This window comes from Schistocerca piceifrons, chromosome 7, assembly GCF_021461385.2.
Source record: "Schistocerca piceifrons isolate TAMUIC-IGC-003096 chromosome 7, iqSchPice1.1, whole genome shotgun sequence".
NCBI lineage: Eukaryota > Metazoa > Arthropoda > Insecta > Orthoptera > Acrididae > Schistocerca > Schistocerca piceifrons.
This window is the reverse complement of record NC_060144.1, coordinates 251,311,644-251,331,498: the sequence shown is the minus strand read 5'-3', so window position 1 is coordinate 251,331,498 and position 19,855 is coordinate 251,311,644. Positions and strand designations below refer to the sequence as shown.

The following is a 19,855-nucleotide window of genomic DNA, read 5'->3' as shown; positions in this document are numbered from 1 at the left end:
CGGCCGTGCACAGCTGTGACTCCTGCAATGGCGGAGCGTGCGAGCACACTCGTTCGAGATGATCGACGGATCACCATCAAACAACTCAGTGCTCAACTTGACATCTCTGTTGGTAGTGCTGTCACAATTGTTCACCAGTTGGGATATTCAAAGGTTTGTTCCCGCTGGGTTCCTCGTTGTCTAACCGAACACCATAAAGAGCAAAGGAGAACCATCTGTGCGGAATTGCTTGCTCGTCATGTGGCTGATGGCGACAATTTCTTGTCAAAGATTGTTACAGGCGATGAAACATGGGTTCATGACTTCGAACCTGAAACAAAACGGCAATCAATGGAGTGGCGCCACACCCACTCCCCTACCAAGAAAAAGTTTAAAGCCATATCCTCAGCCGCGAACATTCCCCATGGTCAAACGATCAACTCTGAAGTGTATTGTGCTACTCTTCAGAAATTGAAGAAACGACTTCAGCGTGTTCGTAGGCACAAAAATCTGAACGAACTTCTCCTTCTTCATGACCACGCAAGACCTCACACAAGTCTTCGCACCCGAGAGGAGCTCACAAAACTTCAGTGGACTGTTCTTCCTCATGCACCCTACAGCCCCGATCTCGCACCGTCGGATTTCCATATGTTTGGCCCAATGAAGGACGCAATCCGTGAAAGGCACTACGCGGATGATGAAGAAGTTATTGATGCAGTACGATGTTGGCTCCGACATCGACCAGTGGAATGGTACCGTGCAGGCATACAGGCCCTCATTTCAAGGTGGCGTAAGGCCGTAGCATTGAATGGAGATTACGTTGAAAAATAGTGTTGTGTAGCTAAAAGATTGGGGAATAACCTGGTGTATTTCAATGCTGAATAAAACAACCCCTGTTTCAGAAAAAAAATGTGTTGCAATACTTATTGAACTGCCCTCATAATAATTTATGAACGGTTTTCCATAGAACGTTCAAAAGCTACGAGTAGCCGCGGGGCATAATTGGAATTCGTATTCACGGGACGGTTTGGTGTAGTGACGAAGCCCATTTTCATTAGGATAGGTTCGTCAACAAGCAAAATTGGCGGATTTGTGGGACTGAGAATGCGCATTTCACGATCGAGAAGTCTCTCCACCCTCAACTGGTGACCGAGTGCAACGGCTAGTCACGGAATAATCGGTGCGATATTCCTTGAAGACACCGTGACTACTGAACGGCTCGTGAAGATTTTGGAGGTTGATTTCATCCGCATCATCCAAAGTGATCCTGATTTCGACAAGATGTGGTTCATACAACGCGGAGATCGGCCCCATCGAAACAGTGTTTGTCGCGGAGGAGCATTTTGGGGACCGCATTCTGGCTCTGGGGTACCCAGAGACCACTGGCATGGGTCTGGATTGGATTTCATATTCTCAGGACCTGAAGACATGCGACTCCTTTTTTGAGATGCACTAAAGACAAGGTGTACAGCAATAACCCATAAGCCATTGCTGAGCTGAAAACAGCCATTCGGGAGGTCATCGACAGCATCGATGGTCCGACACTTGCGAGTCATGCAGAATTTCGCTATTCGTATGCGCCTCACCATTGCCAATGATGGCAGGCATATCAAACATTTCTTAACTGTAATCCGAATATCTGTTGTGACGTTTACATGTTGAATAAAGTGTGTGCACGCCGAGGTTCGTAACTAATTCTAATTTCCGTTTTATTTTCATATAGTTCAATTATTATCACCCTGCACAATCGACAGCGTAAGTGGTGTAGAAGTAGAACCGAAAAAAACTCTATTCGGACGTTAGGGGAAGACTTTCGGTGAACTCGAAATACGTTGACAGGTTTTGTTTCCGGATCGCTATGGTGGAGAATTCCGACACTATAAATTTTCATTACGTCACAAGCGCAAATAAAGTACAATTACCAAAATAAGAAAACAATGAGGATCACACAACAGAAAGAATTCGGTAATGGCTACCGCGCAATGACTTGTTGATATTGCCAGTGTCGTAAATGAGGCACTCGCCGTTCAGGCCGGACCACTACCTATACAGGGTGGTCCACTGATAGTGTGTGGGCTAAACATCTCACGAAATAAGCGTCAAACGAAAAAACTACGAAGAACGAAACTTGTCTAGCTTGAAGGGGGAAACCAGATGGTGCTATGGTTGGCCCGCTAGATGGCGCTGCCATAGGTCAAACGGATATCAGCTGCGTTTTTTTTTAAAATAGGAACCTCCATTTTTATTACATATTCGTGTAGCACATAAAGAAATATGAATGTTTTAGTTGGACCACTTTTTTCGCTTTGTGATAGATGGCGCTGTAATAGTCACAAACATATGGCTCACAATTTTAGACGAACAGTTGGTAACAGGTAGGTTTTTTAAATTAGAATACAGAACGTAGGTATGTTTGAACATTTTATTTCGGTTGTTCAAATGTGATAAATGCACCTTTGTGAACTTATCATTTCTGAGAACGTATGCTGTTACAGCGTGATTGCCTGTAAATACAACATTAATGCAATAAATGCTCAAAATGATGCCCGTCAACCTCAATACATTTGGCAATCCGTGTAACGACATTCCTCTCAACAGCGAGTAGTTCCCCTTCCGTGATGTTCGCACATGCATTGACAATGCGCTGACGCATGTTGTCAGGCGTTGTCGGTGGATCACGATAGCAAATATCCTTCAACTTTCCCCATAGAAAGAAATCAGGGGGCGTCAGATCCGGTGAACGTGTGGGCCTCGGTACGGTGCTTCAATTACCAATCCACCTGTCATGAAGTATGCTATTCAATACCGCTTCAACCGCATGCGAGCTGTGTGCCGGACATCCATCATGTTGGAAGTACATCGCCATTCTGTTATGCAGTGAAACATCTTGTAGTAACAGCGGTAGAACATTACGTAGGAAATCAGCATACATTGCACCATTCAGATTACCATCGATAAACTTTGGGCTAATTATCCTTCCTCCCATAATGCCACACCATACATTAACCCGCCAAGGTCGCTGATGTTCCACTTGTCGCAGCCATCGTTGATTTTTCCGTTGCCCAATAGTGCATATTATGCCGGTTTACATTACTACTGTTGGTGAATGACGCTTCGTCGCTAAATAGAACACGTGCAGAAAATCTGTCATCGTCCTGTAATTTCTCATGTGCCCAGTGACAGAACTGTACACGACGCTCAAAGTCGTCGCCATGCAATTCCTGGTGCATAGAAACATGGTACGGGTGCAATCGATGTTGATGTAGCATTCTCAACACCGACGTTTTTGAGATTCCCGACTCTCGAGCAGTTTGTCTGCTAATGATGTGCGAATGGTTATAATTAAGGTGCAGCTACTTACAGAGGTGCAGTGTGGGTTGTAATTACTGTATGACAGCTAAACTTGGTAGATATTCTAATGGGTTGACACGAAACCGATTTATGCTGGAAAACAGGTTTAATTTGTGCCATTAGCTGTAAATCAGATGCTGTGAGTACAAGAAAGACTTATACAGATGTTTTCATGTGCAATGGATTAGGAATGGTACGCTGGCAGAGAAAGTCAGACAGCTAAGGAAGGTATAATTCGCTTGTACTCTTAACCGCTTACTGAAATTGTTCAATATGAGCACCGGAGGCGTCGACCAGAGATTCTACATCCCCAGGTTTGCACCTGGTGGCCAAAATTGTAACTGTTTTGTTTCCAGCGTAAATCGGTTCCACATTAACGCATTGGCATATCAACCAAGCATCGCCGCCATACGATAATTACAGCCTTCACTGGACCTCCGTTGGTAACTGCACTTTAATTATAATCACCTGGTAAATTCACATTTATCGCCAGTACGAATTTCTCTCCTCTCTAGCCAAGACATCGTGACAATTGCCCATCACAAGTGTGAATACCATCTGATGGTGCTGCGGAAACATGGCGGGGTAAGGAAAGTATGTAATGGAAGCAAAGACGAATCGGAAATTATTCCAGCGATGTTATTCCAGCAAATGAGGAAATATACGGAAACAAGCGACTTTGACAAAAGGCAAATTGTTATGGTCCAGGGCCTGGTAAAGAACATCTCGGAAATGGCTAAGCTGGTTCGTGTGATACTGTCGTGAATATCTATACTAAGGTGACGAAGTTCATGGGGTAGCGATGCTTACATATACAGATGGCGGTAATATCGCTCACACAATATATAGAAGGGCAGTGCATTGGCGGAGCTGTCATTTGTACTCATGTGATTAAAGTGGAAAGTTTTCCGACGTGATTCTGGCCTTACGACGGGAATTAACAGACTTTGAACCCGGAATAGTAGTTGGAACTAGACGCAAGTGACATTCCATTTAAGAAATCGTTGAGAAATTCAATGTGCCCGGATCCACAATGTCAAAAGTGGGCTGTGAATACCAAATTTCAGACAATCTTTCACCATGGACAACACAGTGACCGACGGCCTTCACTTAACTATCGAGAGCAGCGGCGTTCGCGTGCAGTTGTCAGTGCTAACAGGCGAGCAACAGTGCGTGAAATAACCGCAGTAACAATGTGGACGTACTACGAAACGTCTCCGTTAGGACAGTTTGACGTTATTGGGCTATGACAACAGACGGCCGATGCGATACCTTTCCTAATAGCACGACATCGCCTGCAGCGCCTTTCCTGGGCTTGTGACGATATCGATTTCACCCTAGACGATTGGAAAACCGTGGTCTGGTCAGATGAGTCCCGGCCTTAGTTGGTAAAATCAGATATTGGGGTTCAAGTGTGGCGCTGACACCACGAATCTATGGATCCAAATTGTCAACAAGGCAACGTGCATGCTGGTGGTTGCTCCATAATTGTGTGGGCTGTGTTTACATGGAGTGGACTGGGTCCTCTGGTCCAACTGAAGCGATCATTGACTGGAAATGGTAATATTCGGCTACTTGGAGACCATTTGCAGCCATTCAGTTCTTCGTGATCCCAAACGACGATGAAATTTTTATTGATGACAATATGCCGTATCACAGGGCCACAAGTGTTCGTGATTGTTTGAAGAACATCCTGGACAACTCAAGTGAATGATTTGGCCTCCCAGATCGCCCGACGTGAATCCCATCGAATATCTATGGGACATAATCGAGAGGTCAGTTTATGCACAAAATCTTGTACCGGCCACACTTTCACGGTTAAGTACGGCCATAGACGCAGCATGGTCCAATATTTCTTCAGCAGACTTCCAAGGACTTGTTGAGTTCATGCCACGTAGCGCTGCTTCACTGAGCGGTTGTACTGAGAGGTATCCCATGATTTTTGTCACCTCGGTGTATGTAAAATGGTTGAATGACGATTAAACCACGACTGCACGACAAGGAGTTGGGCATCCACGCCTCAGCACAGAACGTCGAGGTCGGTAGCTTTCCCACTCTATAACTGTGCATAGTGGGCGAGCTGTGGCAAACACGCTTGTACAGGCACAAGGTGTCTAGTGTACACCGCTCAGTACATACTGTTGAACGTGAGGCGCAACTGTAGACGACCCATACGTGTTCACTTGTTGGCCCAACATCTTCAATTACAATCGTAAGGATAATCGAGATTGGAGCGTGGATTAATGGAAAAATGTCCAGATGTACCGTAAAATAGGCGTACGGCTCTTCAAACATGCGCCACGCTGTGGAAGCACGGTAATGAAGCAGTAGTATGTCATGGGGGACATCAGGTGTGCTTCCATGGGTTCTGTGATAGTAATCGAAAGCACCATGACCGTTGTGGACTAGAGGAACGTTGTTGCAGAATACTAGCATCCTTCCGTGGTGGATGTCTTTTCCGACGGAAATCGGTGTTATCCATACGAGAACGAAACAGTACAGGGAGTCGTTGGTATCTTCCGCCATGCACTGTGCAGTCACATAAGCTTCTTATAGGTAGATATGCAGATAGTTTTTCCGTAAAACTAACGGTTGACTGTTGTTTTTCAGTTCAAAAAAGTACCTAAGAGTTCATATTTACATTGTTTATCTATAAATCAGTGCTGAAATTATTATGCTCAATTTCTATTACCTGTTTAATGAGGGCTGTGAACCTGAAATCCTGGAAGAAGCTCCCATGACTCTTAATAAACATGAGGTGAAATAAGACGAAGATAAGTACACCTTGATATTCGGACAGTACTTCTGTAAAGGCATAGATATCTGGCAAGAATGTGTGTGAAGGATTTGTGCATCATAATGACATCGAACCTTCCCACTCTCTAGGCCTCGGTTCTCTGTTGTTCGACGTTACTGCTGTCAAGAGTACTCGCAGAAGCGAAGTGTTAAATCCATGAGATTATGACTAAAAGTGTAACCCGTGTTTTTTTGCAGGTGCTTCTTCAGATGATAGGAATGAATGAGTTCAACCCGAACAGTGAGTTCATGCAGCTCGTAGGGGAACTCATGTGCAGTGACGAAGCTTTCACACAGGATATATGCGCCAATATCATGTTCATGATTGGTGGCTTCAACGAAGCAGAACTGAACAAGGTAAGCATACAAGTTTTCAATAGCGTTAAATTTCTTGACAAGGTAAAAAACTCGAGATACGCGCCGTTCAAAGGACATTAAGTAGATATCATTAACAAGTGAACGGTGACCTTTCTTGTTGTTAGATACTGAGGCTGTATCAATAACAAGAAAAATATAGTTTGTAAACTACCCCTCCCCCCATATACTTCTGTGAATAAGTAAAGCGTTTACTTAAATTTCCGGCAAATGTATGAATAAAGATATCAGATATGCTGACAGCTATTAACTGAACTGTGTATCTAAATTGACATGTGCACTGAATCCTATGTACACTGCCAGCCACATTAATGTGACCATCTCCTACATTCGACTTCATTGTGCACTAACCAGTCACAGGCGGCAGGTGACACCACCAGCAGTGAAGGGCACATGAAACGTGTTGGTGGAACGCTCACAACAACGCAGTAGTCGTGTTGCGTGACTGGAGCGATGTACCTGACGTCCAAAAGGGCATGATCATTGCCTTTGGTGCCAGGGGTGGAAGCAGTTTCGAAATGGCTAAGTTTCTAAGTTGTTCGCATGCCGCTGTTGTTAAACTATACCGCGCACTAATGCAGCAGCCGTAACTAGATAAAATTATTTGTTAAACGAACTGATATTATTAATCGTTCATGAAATTTTTATGTTGAACTGCACACTAGCAGAAAAGGAAATAATAACAACATGAAGTCATAAAATTAAAGTCTTATTCACAGATTATTTTAGTTGTATGCTACGTATGATCAAATCATGGAATTGTACACATATGCTAGAGTACAGTGGATAAAAATTCCGTTATGTAATGCACAGGGTTTCGCACCTGTTGTCATTAAAGAAAAATGTTCTTGGCTGGTAGGCCACGTCACGCTGCTGTTCATATTTCTTCTTCACGGTTGATGTTTCAATTCCGCTGCTGGGATATTCTTCGGAATCTTCTGGTGTTCGTGCTTAGCTGGCTGTTTTGCATTTCATTCCATTTTATTGTCTGTACGTAGAGGTGGAGATGTAAACTAGTGGTTAATCCTTAAATAAATGACAATGAATCCCGTTAGTGAGAATATGAGGTACAAACTACGAAAGGATGTCTCTCAGCAGACGAAAATTGATGGCAACTAACATACTGCTCGCATGTAGCCAGGTGGATCTGGAAGATCACAACTGAAGGATCGAAACGTAGTTTTTGGGGAACATGACGTGATTTTTTATATATTTTTATCTTCAAAAATTTCATGGCCTCGTACAAACAGTACTAATGACCATCCAGCAGTGAAATTGTGAACAGATGTTCATAAAGTGGTCAGTAATACATTACACTTCTCCGGGCTGTGATACAACTAAATGGTTCAAATGGCTCTGAGCACTATGGGACTGAACTGCTGAGGTCATTAGTCCCCTAGAACTTAGAACTAGTTAAACCTAACTAACCTAAGGACATCACAAACATCCATGCCCGAGGCAGGATTCGAACCTGCGACCGTAGCGGTCTTGCGGTTCCAGGCTGCAGCGCCTTTAACCGCACGGCCACTTCGGCCGGCTGTGTGATACAACTCTTTGCTTTTAATTCTGAGGTTTCATGAGTCGGTAACGTTTTCGTCTTCTTTTTTTGTGAGTAAGTATACTGTATTATCGATTAGGTGCTCATATGAACCACCGTTCATTTTCAGTTGTTTTGAAATAAATGTAAAGAGTGAGAGGCAGACCATATTTGTCTTCTCCTGGGAACTGAAAGTGGACGCAAAGAGTAACGTTCTCACGTTTTTGTAACAGATTTGCTAAGATAAACTCTGAGTACCAAAATACGTTGGTGTGGATTACATTATTGTTTAATTTATTTCGTCATTTTATATTTATCTTTGAGAAGGATAAAGAAATACAATATCCCACAAACTAAGGAACAGATTTCTTCCACCATAAGTAGAGGAAGTTGTATGCGAGGTCAAATGTCAGTCAAATAGTCTGTGCACTGGCTAAAACTGCGAATTAATAAAATAGACAAAAAAGTAAAATAAAATATAAATGAATAATATAATAACAAGGTTCTATTCTAACTCCGGCCGTCCATCAGCAGACATAAAATATCGTATATAACACAGGTATAGCCATCTGTTTTTCGTTGCCAGCCACTCTGTGATATCATACGGGACGATGACTCCATTGCTTTATTTGTATTGTTTTGACAGTGCGGTGACTCGTCGCTTTTTTAACCAAAGAAGAAATAGGAAGTAACAGACTTATCCCACGAATAGCGACTGATATTTTAGAGACTTTTTTGCTTTACATAAAGAAGTAAAAACTTCCCTGAAAAGTTTGATTCATATCACTGAATAGTAATACATTTTAGCAAGTTCTGCAGAACACTGAAGACCTGTGACACATCAGGAAGTAACCAGCGTCGTCATCTTCGATAACATCTTGCTGTCGCTTCGTCAGATGTATTTGGTCCTTCGAGTCCTTCAGTGTTTCATCCACTGTATTTTTCTTTTTTCTTAATGATACGGTAGTTTTCGGTGACGATGATGCACCGACCGAAGTCAACGACGACCTCTCAGAATAATCTCCCTTGTTTTGCGACATATATAGAGTGTTGGCATGCCGCCATTGTTAAACTATACCGATCATGGCAAAATGGCGCTATCAGAAACTGGTGCCGAGGAAACTGTGGTGTACCACGGGTCACAGATGATAAAGGTAAACGATGGTTGCTGAGATGTGTACGGGCGAATAGATCTGCAGTTGTTGAATAACCGATCGCCCAGATGAACCAAGGGTCAACCAACAGTGAACATTGCTGTGTACGGATATCTGCAGCAGGCGCCTGGTTCGTGCGCTCGTCCTGACTGCCGTTCGTCAACGACGAAGGGTGGAATTTGCACGTCAGTACCGCAACTTGGAGGTCAGATGGGTGGCGACATGTGGTCTTTATAGGTGAATCACGTTTTACTCTCCATCGGACAAAGAAAACGCCCTACAACAATCGTCCGAGCGGTTCAGGCCGGAGTAGGGAGCGTTATGGTCTGGGGAATGTTTTCAGCCATTCCCTGGGTGATCTCATCACTCTGGAAGGCCCAATGGATCAACATAAGTACGCACCTATCCTTGGGAACCGTGTTCACCACTGCATGAAGTTTGGTTTTCCTCAGAATAATAGCATCTACTGGAGGACAATGCCACGTGTCACACAGCTCACGGCGTACCTGTCTGGTTCGAAGAACACATTGCCACCAAAATCCCTGGACTTATATCCAACTTAGAATCAGCATGCGTCTAATCGTTTCCATAACTGTGGTCATATATTTTGAGTGGATATGACCGCGTTTAGGTTTTTAGCTGCCACGCTAAATATACGTAAAAGCTTATAAAGGTAATCTTCACTATTTGCCAGCAGGACTGCATCGTTAGCATACCAAATGATTTCTATTTCTTCATCCCCAGTTCCGTAACCACTACCAACCAATACCTTCTTTATCACCTAATCCATCACTATACTGTAAAACAGTGTTCATTCAGAGTCACTTTGTCTGATACCAGTATTAACAGCTATGCAGCTAGTTATGCTGGAAGTTGAAAGCAGGAAGCATGAGCCAATCCCAGTTCATTATTTTGGAGCGCAGTCATTCCATTATGTCAGGTGAACAGAGCTACTTTCCATTAGTCTAATTGGAAACATTCACCCCACTATCGCTTACAAGTAGAAAACGGTTTTGATGCAGTTTACCTACGAGGAACGTCAAATAAGTAATGAAATACAATACGTGTGTTTTTGGATGAGGTCCGCCTTTAGCAAAACACAATTTTGTTTTTATCTCAAACATGTTTCACTGCGGTTTCTGCATCATCAGTGCAATCGCAGTGAAACATGTTTGGGGTGAAAAAGCAAATTGTGTTTTGCTAAAGGCGGATCCCACCCAAAAACATATTTATTGGTAAAGCAAAAACGGACAAAAGAGCTTCATCCCCAAAATGTTTAATGAAAGACATTTTTTTTCCTCGGCCAATTTCGATTGAAGGATACGGAATTTGTCGTGGGACTTCTGGAAATTCACGCTTCAACTCCTAAAGTTTCATGAATTTCCGATACGTGGCTGTGCTGTATGTAGCCTTCAAAATGACATCTGTGACAGAGGTGTGTTACAAGCAGATAGCTGCCATTGAGTTTCTATTGGTGGAAAACCAGAGCATCGCAGATATTCAGAGGCCATTGCAGAAAATCTACGTCGATCCGGCGGTGAACAAAAGCACGGTGTGTCGTCGGGCGAGGTGTCTCTCATCATCGCCACGAGGTCGCTCAAACCTGTCCGATCTCCTGCTTGTCCATTGACCGCACACAGCTGTGATTCCCGTAATATTGCAACAGGCGGGCACACTCAATCAAACAGCTCGCTGCACAACTGGACGTCTCCGCTGGTAGTCCTCACACACTCGTCCACGAGTTGGGGTACTAAAAGGTGTGTGCACGGTGGGTTCCTCGCCGCCTAACAAGAAACGACTTCAGCGTGTTCGTCGCCACAAGAACGCAGAGGAACTTTTCCTTCTTCGTGACAATACAAGGCAATACTAATGTTATTTAATTTGTCTTTGATAGTTGTCCAGCTCCCTTAGGGCAAAGTTCAGTGTTGCAACTCAAGGTGTTCGCCTGCATTTTATCTGATATGTGTCCGTATTTTTTTACAGACGATGCTGCCCGTGATTCTCGCCCACTCTCCAGCAGGCGCCGGTAGCAGGCAGTTCATCCACTACGGACAGGAGATCAAGAGCGGTGAGTGAACTGCTAGTTTACGTATGTTAAAGAGATTCGTCAGGCAACAGACAGCTCCACTCGAACTGTCAACACAACTGGCACTGCTAAGTGTATCCTAAGACTAGCACGTCACTGGCAATAGATTGCACACAAAGCTGGTGACTACTTTGAAGGATATGTGTCTAGTCCTTTATTTTCAGATCACTACAGGTTTCGTGGCATTAAACGACACATCTTCAACTGAACATAAATCCAGAAGAAATAACAGTCCTGAGACATACACTGATATGATAAATTTTATAAAATTATTTCAAGATTTTTCTTTAAATTTAAGAATCTATTAACAAATTTTACAAGAGATTATTAAAATATTTGTACTAATATACGTAAATCATTAGAGCTACAAAGCTCCGAACCTCGTACCCAGCATTCGTTGTCCGTCACAACAGAACACCGCCAAAAGGTGGTATATCGTACAATACAACAGCCAGATTCCAATATGGTGGATGGCTTCTAAAGAAATTGTACCATAGTGATCCACTGATAAGGTGACAGTAAATTAAAAACTATTAAGATCTAATTTGCGGATATTTCAAGTAATTAATATCAATTAAAACACCGACTTTCTATGAAACACATTACCTGTACTGAGATCGACTTGGTTATCGATTGTGATTTAGTTGCTTCAGAACGCTTTTTAAAGAAAGTGCCAGAAAGCAAGCTGAGCAGTGCTTTCACAGGGTTAGTTCCTAGGAGTTATCCACCACAAACTTCTTCTGACACTGCGCATCGGAGGTGGTTGTGACTTAGTAACTCTTGGAATAACTTATAAAAGAGGAACGAAATGTGAAAAGTTGAATATCACGAACTAATCTGACAAAGTAAATGTTTGGAAAACAATAGATATGCGAAGAGACGGGCAATATCAGGCAATTTTATGTAGTAGCGAAAGTGTCTGTCATGTTAGATCAGAACCAACTTTCATCAAGCGAGAATTTAGGATATAGTGAACAAAAAACTTCCCTTCCGAACCACTCGACTAAGTGTATATCAGTGCTCGCAGTTGATCGTTGATTCACAGAAAGAGCGAACAATTCAGTAGAAATGCACCACAGAGTTGAGAAAGATTCTAATCTTAGCAGTAATGGAAAACACGTAGGCAGTTAAAAGTGATACATTTGTGCATGTGATAAGGGCAAAACTGGAAAGTAAGTTACTTTATGTCGCATTGCTGATAAATCTCACCGCAAAATAATAACACTGGAACTTTCAATCTGACGGTAGCGAATCAAAAATTTATCCTCCCTATAAAATTGCTGTGTAACAAACAGTTTACTATGGAAGTCAACAAGTACAAATCATTATGAAATTAAGTGATTTATTAAAAAACCGGTTACAAAATGAGGAAGAATAAATGAGCTACGCGGTTCCAAACATTCCGAACGGATTGTCGGTAGGAGTTTGAAGGTCTGACCATCGTCACAGTAAGACACAACTCTGAACGACTAAATTTTATCACAAATTTATCATATCAGGAACGAAACCAAAGAATAAAATACGCATTGCTTGTCGTTGAAGCTTAGGTCGAAGATCAGTTTTCGTGTCACGTACGAGGCCTCTGGATCGTTTTCGTTGTTCTAATAACGCGCAAAAGATCGATTTTATTACGAGAAGATCCGAAGTCAGGAGCATACCGGTAATACCAAAGAGCTGTAACACAAGAACTTACATAAGGCCCTGTGCGATTAGGTTTATTCTTTCCTAGGTACTTTAACACTGATTAACCGCGAATAGAAATTTTGGATAAGATTATCACAGGTGAGAGTCTAGTGGCTTAGGGTCAGGTCCTGAAACGGAGAACCAAAGTTCAAAGGTTTAAATAAAGCCATTATATACAAGTAGATTTGATGTGCAACAGGAGGATTATAAGAAGATGTAAGGTGTAGTTTCGTGAAACACTACTGTCATGAGTTACGGTATCTTTTCATGTCAACTTTGTTCTGCCAGTTTTCTGATGTCTTCGTCATTTTCCCCATTTTGTGAAAAGTAATGTATTACCACAAGCAAATATAAAAAATATATGATGGTACTTAAAGCTGCTTAATTGAACAGGTTACTTCAATTTTAACCGAATTCTTGTACTTATAATCATAAAATCAATATACGACTCAAATTATTACCTAATTTTTAAGACTGAAGTCTGCTAAGCAACTTCATTTACCCACAGCAGCGAAGTGATAATTTGCACTGGTGCAGCCCATATATAAATGCATCATTTCGCAATAATTATGTACTGATAAAATTATTTCGAGCTCCCAGCCGCATACAGCTTTCGGCCAAATACTCCTCGGCCAGCGTTATGCTTTGATTGTTTTTTGGTTCCTGCTACCGTCCTTATACAGTCACGCCGTCTTCTGTGACGTTACTGGTTGCCACTCCAACTCCATACAACGTAATGTTTTCGTTGCACGCCCTCGGCATACGCGTCAACCTTCCGACGGCCGAGTCCCAAGCCATGCTTAGTTGTAGGTTGGTGTCTTTATAAAGGTGTTGTCACAACTTCGTGATAACAGCTTCAACAAAGACGGCAGCCTACAGGTAAGCACGCCTCGCGGGACTCGGCCATCGATAGGTTGAAGTGGGCGTTGGACGGGGAACCAGTGACGTTACAGAAGGCAGGGCTACTTTATAAGAACGATAGAGGCAACCGAAAAACAGTCACCACTTGTCAATGATTGATGAATACTCAGCCGAAAGCTCGTGGATTTTAAACCACTTGACGCAGATGGAATGTCGAGAGAATCTTATCAACATAGTCCATGCTCTACGCCTATAGAGTTCGGAGGACAGAGTACACACATACCAAACTATTCTAAAATGCATCCTTTCTGTAATTCTCTTCGAACTTTGACCCACTACGGTTGTATAGGTATTAAGCGAAGTTAGTGTTCCCTCATCTCAGCGAAAATTACACAATAGTCTGTATATATTACACAGCTCGCTGATTTCGTTCAATGGCCATTGTCAAGTGGTCGTTGGTTGCAGGGAATTTTGTTCCGAAAACGGCGTTTTTTTTTTAGTGTTCCGTCTTTCAATAGGTAAAAACGAACACTTATACGATCACTTCGTTATCCATCTGTTTGTCTGTTTGTCTGTGTGTTAAGAACACTAGTTGTCAGGGACGAGTAGACGTATCAAGTTGAAGTTTATTTCACATAGGTTCATGGTCCGTTGGCGGTGAAAAACATTTAAGTTCCTACGGCAAACAAATCGAAACATTTTTTTAATGTCACATATTTTAGAACTTGCAAACTCACTCATCAAAACCTTTATGATACTTCCCAGTGATCAAGACTTATGAAATTTCACAAGAAGCAAGGGTTTGCAGTACACGTAAAAGAAAAAAAATTCGAAAATGGCTAATTTGTCATTATATTAGACGAACAATATTTTTTATCGTGTTATCCGTCTGTCTGTCCATGTGTTAAGACCTATTCTCTCAGGAAAAGGTAGACCTATCAAGTTCAAACTTATGTCACATATTATACACTACTAGCCACTAAAATTGCTACACCAAGAAGAAATGCAGATGATAAACGGGTATTCATTGGACAAATATATTCTACTAGAACTGACATGTGATTACATTTTCACGCAATTTGGGTGCATAGATCCTGAGAAATCAGTACCCAGAACAAACATCTCTGGGCGTAATAACGGCCTTGATACGCCTGGGCATTGAGTCAAACAGAGCTTGGATGGAGTGTACAGGTACAGCTGCCCATGCTGCTTCAACACGATACCACAGTTCATCAAGAGCAGTGACTGGCGCATTGTGACGAGCCAGTTGCTCGGCCACCATTGACCAAGAGCAGTGACTGCCGTATTGTGACGAGCCAGTTGCTCGGCCACCATTGACCAGACGTTTTCAGTTGGTGAGAGATCTCGAGAATGTGCTCGCCAGGGCAGCAGTCGAACATTTTCTGTATCCAGAAAGGCCCGTAAAGGGCCTGCAACATGCGGTCATGCATTATCCTGCTGAAATGTGGGGTTTCGTAGGGATCGAATGAAGGGTAGAGCCACGTCCACTGTTCAAAGTGCCGTCATTGCGGACAAGAGGTGTAACCAATGGCAACCCATACCAACACGCCGGGTGATACGCAAGAATGGCGATGACGAATACACGCTTCCAATGTGCGTCCCCCGCGATGTCGCCAAACACAGATGCCACCATTATGATGCTGTAAACAAAACCTGGATTCATCCGAAAAAGTGACGTTTTGCCATTCGTGCACCCAAGTTCGTCTTTGAGTACACCATCACAGGCGCTCCTGTCTGTGGCGCAGCGTCAAGTGTAACCGCATCCATGGTCTCCGAGCTGATAGTCCATGCTCCTGCAAACATCGTCGTACTGTTCGTGCAGATGGTTGTTGTCTTGCAAACGTCTCCATCTGTTGATCCAGGGATCGAGACGTGGCTGCACGATCCGTTACAGCCATGTGGATAAGATGCCTGTCATCTCGACTGCCAGTGATACGAGGCCGTTGGGATCCAACACGGCGCTACGTATTACCCACCTGAACCCACCGATTCCATATTCTGCTAATAGTCATTGGCTCTCTACCAATGCGGGCAGCAATGTTGCGATACGATAAACCGCAATCGCTATAGGCTACAATCCGACCTTTATCAAAGTCGGAAACGTGATGGTACGCATTTCTCCTCCTTACACGAGGCATCACAACAACATTTCACTAGGCAACGCCGATCAACTGCTGTTTGTGTATGAGAAATCTTTGGAAACTTTCCTCATGTCAGCACGTTGTAGGTGTCTCCACCGGCGCCAACCTTGTGTGAATGCTCTGAAAAGCTAATCATTTGCATATCACAGCATATTCTTCCTGTCGGTGAAATTTTTGTAACACGTCATCTTCGTGGTGTAGCAATTTTAATGGCCAGTAGTGTAGTCACCAGTCCCTTCGCGGCGTAAAAAATTTAAGCACCTGCGTCAATGCCTGTAAAAGGTACGGCCATTTATGTCATATATTTTGATATCTTGTCAGTACCGATATCATAAACAACCAAGCGATTTTATGTATATTTGATTTGTAGTTGGTATCTCTCTCTCTCTCTCCCTCTGTGTGTGTGTGTGTGTGTGTGTGTGTGTGTGTGTCCGTTACCGTAAATACAGAGTCAAATGTTCAAATGTGTGTGAAATCTTATGGGACTTAAGTGCTAAGGTCATCAGTCCCTATGCTTACACACTACGTATCCTAAATTATCCTAAGGACAAACACACACACACACCCATGCCCGAGGGAGGACTCGAACCTCCGGCGGGACCAGCCGCACGGTCCATGACTGAAGCGCCTGAGACCGCTCGGCTAATCCCGCGCGGCAAAGACAGCGTCCCCACCGCCTTTGAGAAAATAGTCAAGTTATCAGAAGACGCCGTGTATCGAAATCATCCTCCGACATACTGGAAAGCATATCGATATTACATGTTTTACCGCATTATCTTCGTGATATCCGAATCCATACACGTTATAATAAAAGTGGATGTATGTCTGTAAGTACGTTCCACAGCACTACCCAAACCACAGGATCGATTTCAAGAAAACTTAGTGCATATATCACCTACTGTCTGAAAAGAACCACTGTGGGAATAAGCATCACCTACCTTTGATAGAAGTGCGTGTGGGAAAGAAGAGTGTCTCATTGCGAGACGATATTCATCTAGCATTTTTGCAAAATTTCAAACTTTTGCGAGACTTTTTCTCGCTCACGCCCCCCCCCCCCCCCCCCCCCGCTCCTCACCAGAAAATGAAGAAAGGAAAAAAAAATGTTTATCCCTTACTATATTTTTTCTCTGTTCATATAGCAACTGCCGCAACGGGCATGACTTTTCAGTTTGTTATATTTCTAACAATAATTCTGTTTTTAACACGTCTTGCAGTACGTGCAAAAATACTGTACATCGTTGTGCGACAAATAGTTCAGGAGATACGACATAATAAACACCCAGCTGCTTAGAAACAAATATGCAGAGCCAAATTTCCTAGAAATACAGGTGAAATATGTGTACAAATGTCAATGAAATACGTTAGATATACAGTTATGAAAGAAAAACTCGTAGCACCTAGAAATAGTTGTGTGACAAACGAAAGTTGGCAGGCGTGTTTCTACATCTGACAGATGGTGTCCATACACATTTTGCGATAGCAGCATAAGAGTGCCGCTAGTAGCGCCACTAAGAGGATGTAAACCTTGTTTTCCTTTAAATACACGCTGTAACGGTCGTGATAGGTACTTACATTTGATATTATACGTGGTGAACTGATGTTAGTCAAGAATGCCTTTAAGGCGACAAAGACACCATTATCAACACTTGACTGAGTTTGAGAGATGTCCACGAGTAGCTGAATGCTCCTTTTGCGAAATTGCTGAAAGACTTGCCAGGAATGTAGGCACTGTACGTGATTCTGGCAGGAATGTAGTCACTGTACATGACTGATCGCAGCGGTGGTCACAGGAATGCTCGGTCGCAAGAAGACCAGGCTCCGGATGGCCGCATGGTACTACCGAGATCATCGCGTTCGGCGTATGGCTCTGGCGCATCGTACAGCATCTGCAGCAGCAGCTGAGCAGCAGTTCGCACCACGGTGACACAGTCAACTGGTACAAATCGGTTTCTTCAAGGACAGCTCAGAGCCAGACGCCATATAGGGAGCATTACACTAACCCAGAAACCAACGCCGTTTGCGACTTCAGTGGTGTCAAACAGGAGCTCACTGGAGGGCAGGGGTGAGCTCTGTTATGTTTTCTGATGAAAGCTGTTTCTGCCTCGATGTCAGTGACTTCTGTGTGTTGGTTACGAGGAGGCCAGTTTAGGGTTTGCAACTAACCTTTTGTGTGTTAGACATACTAAATCTGCACCTTGTGTTATGGTCTGGGGTGCGATTTCGTGTGACAGCAGGAGCACTCTCACCGTTATTCCACGTAACCTGACTACAAATTTGATTCGACCCGTTGTGTTGCCATTCATGAACAGCATTCTTGTGGGTGTTTTCCAACAGGATAACGCTCCCCCAAGTACTACTGTTGTAGTCCAACATGGTCTACAGAGTGTCGACATGTTTCCTTGGCCTGCTCGATCACCAGATCTGTCCCTAACCGAGCACATAGGGGACATCATCGGAGGATACTTCCAGCGTCGTTTATTGACCAACCAGGTGTACTAGCATGAAACTCGGTGTCACAAACTGACATCCGCCTTTACATTAACGTTTGAACTTTCAGTGTTAATCACATAAATATGTTACCTAGAAAAAGTATTCCCTAAGTTTCATTACTCAACGTTAATTATTTTTTGTTGTTGCGATTTTTTTCCTCCAGTGTATGCGAAATACATGTTACATGTGCGTATTTTTACAAAGATGTGAGTAAAAGGCTCTTCCTGAACCCCTAGATTGATTTCAACCAAACTTGGTAGATATATTACTTAATTCACGGAAAGAAACACGTTGGGGCTAACACGCAGCAACCTCCTACTACTGGGATGGGGCGATAATGTGGAGAGAGCTGGGTGGGAAGGGGAGGAGGAGGAGGAGGAGGAGGATGAGGTGGACAAACAGAGAGGGTGAAGGAGAAGGAAGAGATGGTCGCAGGTGTGGCGGAAGAGGAGATGGACTAGTAGAACTGGAATAAGTACACACCCTGACAACACTGGAAACTCAGCTATCCATTTCATATGTTGTTACTTGCCTGTGTGGGTTAAGGTGGAACAGATCTCTGTCTGAGTATTGTTGCTTATCATGCAGAATTTTTGATTTCCATTTCGTCTACACCAGGATTGTCCAACATTTTATATTACCTGCTCCACGGTATATGGGCGAGAGAGAGAGGAGGGGAGGAAGGGCGGGAGGGAGGGAGGGAGAGAGAGACAGAGACGTCATGCGGATGGGTAGCAGGAGTTTCAGAGTCAGAATATTAATTTTACCATAACTTTAGATAAACGGAACCTGACGACCTTCCTGCAGCAGCTTGAGAAAGTTGCAGTATTTGGACGGGTTACTCCTGTAACCGAAATATCAGATCTGAAGATGGTTCTAAAGGAACCGAAACCGGTCACTTGAATAAACATTTTGCAATCAAGACGGATTAAGTTACATCGTCTGATTTGTGTGGAACACAAGTTTTCGTTAAAATGTCGAAGCTGCTCTTGCAAGAAATTTAGTTACAGCCACATTATAGAGATTACGTTCTCTCGTCGCGCTTACTCACTCTGACAGTGCTTGCCGCTTTACGGTACGCGCGTTTACTGTTCCAGGTCACTTCCGCCAGTACGACCATGGAATGTTCGGCAACCTGGAGAAGTACGGCAGCTTCTGGCCTCCAGACTACGACCTGAGCAAAATCACCGCCAAAGTGGCGCTCTTCTACAGCAACAACGACTGGCTAGCGGCTGTGAAGGTAACCTCGTGCATCTCTGCTGCGTTCTGTTCACACACCTGCTTTCCTGTGGCTTTTTTGTGTTATCGCAATTGTGATGGATGATGTCATATGATTTTCAGAGAAAAGTTCCATTAGCGGACAGTAAATAATGATTATCAC

General features: G+C 43.3%; 1 protein-coding gene across 1 annotated transcript in view; it reads left to right on the top strand.

Annotated features, from left to right (window-relative positions):
• Positions 1-19,855, top strand: part of LOC124805604 (lipase 3-like) — a 64,976-nt gene that overhangs the window by 33,814 nt on the left and 11,307 nt on the right. Inside the window, exons 5-7 of the mRNA XM_047266171.1 lie at positions 6,325-6,483; positions 11,176-11,260; positions 19,572-19,714. Coding sequence (XP_047122127.1) covers positions 6,325-6,483; positions 11,176-11,260; positions 19,572-19,714 — 387 coding nt within the window. The remainder of the gene's footprint in view (positions 1-6,324; positions 6,484-11,175; positions 11,261-19,571; positions 19,715-19,855) is intronic.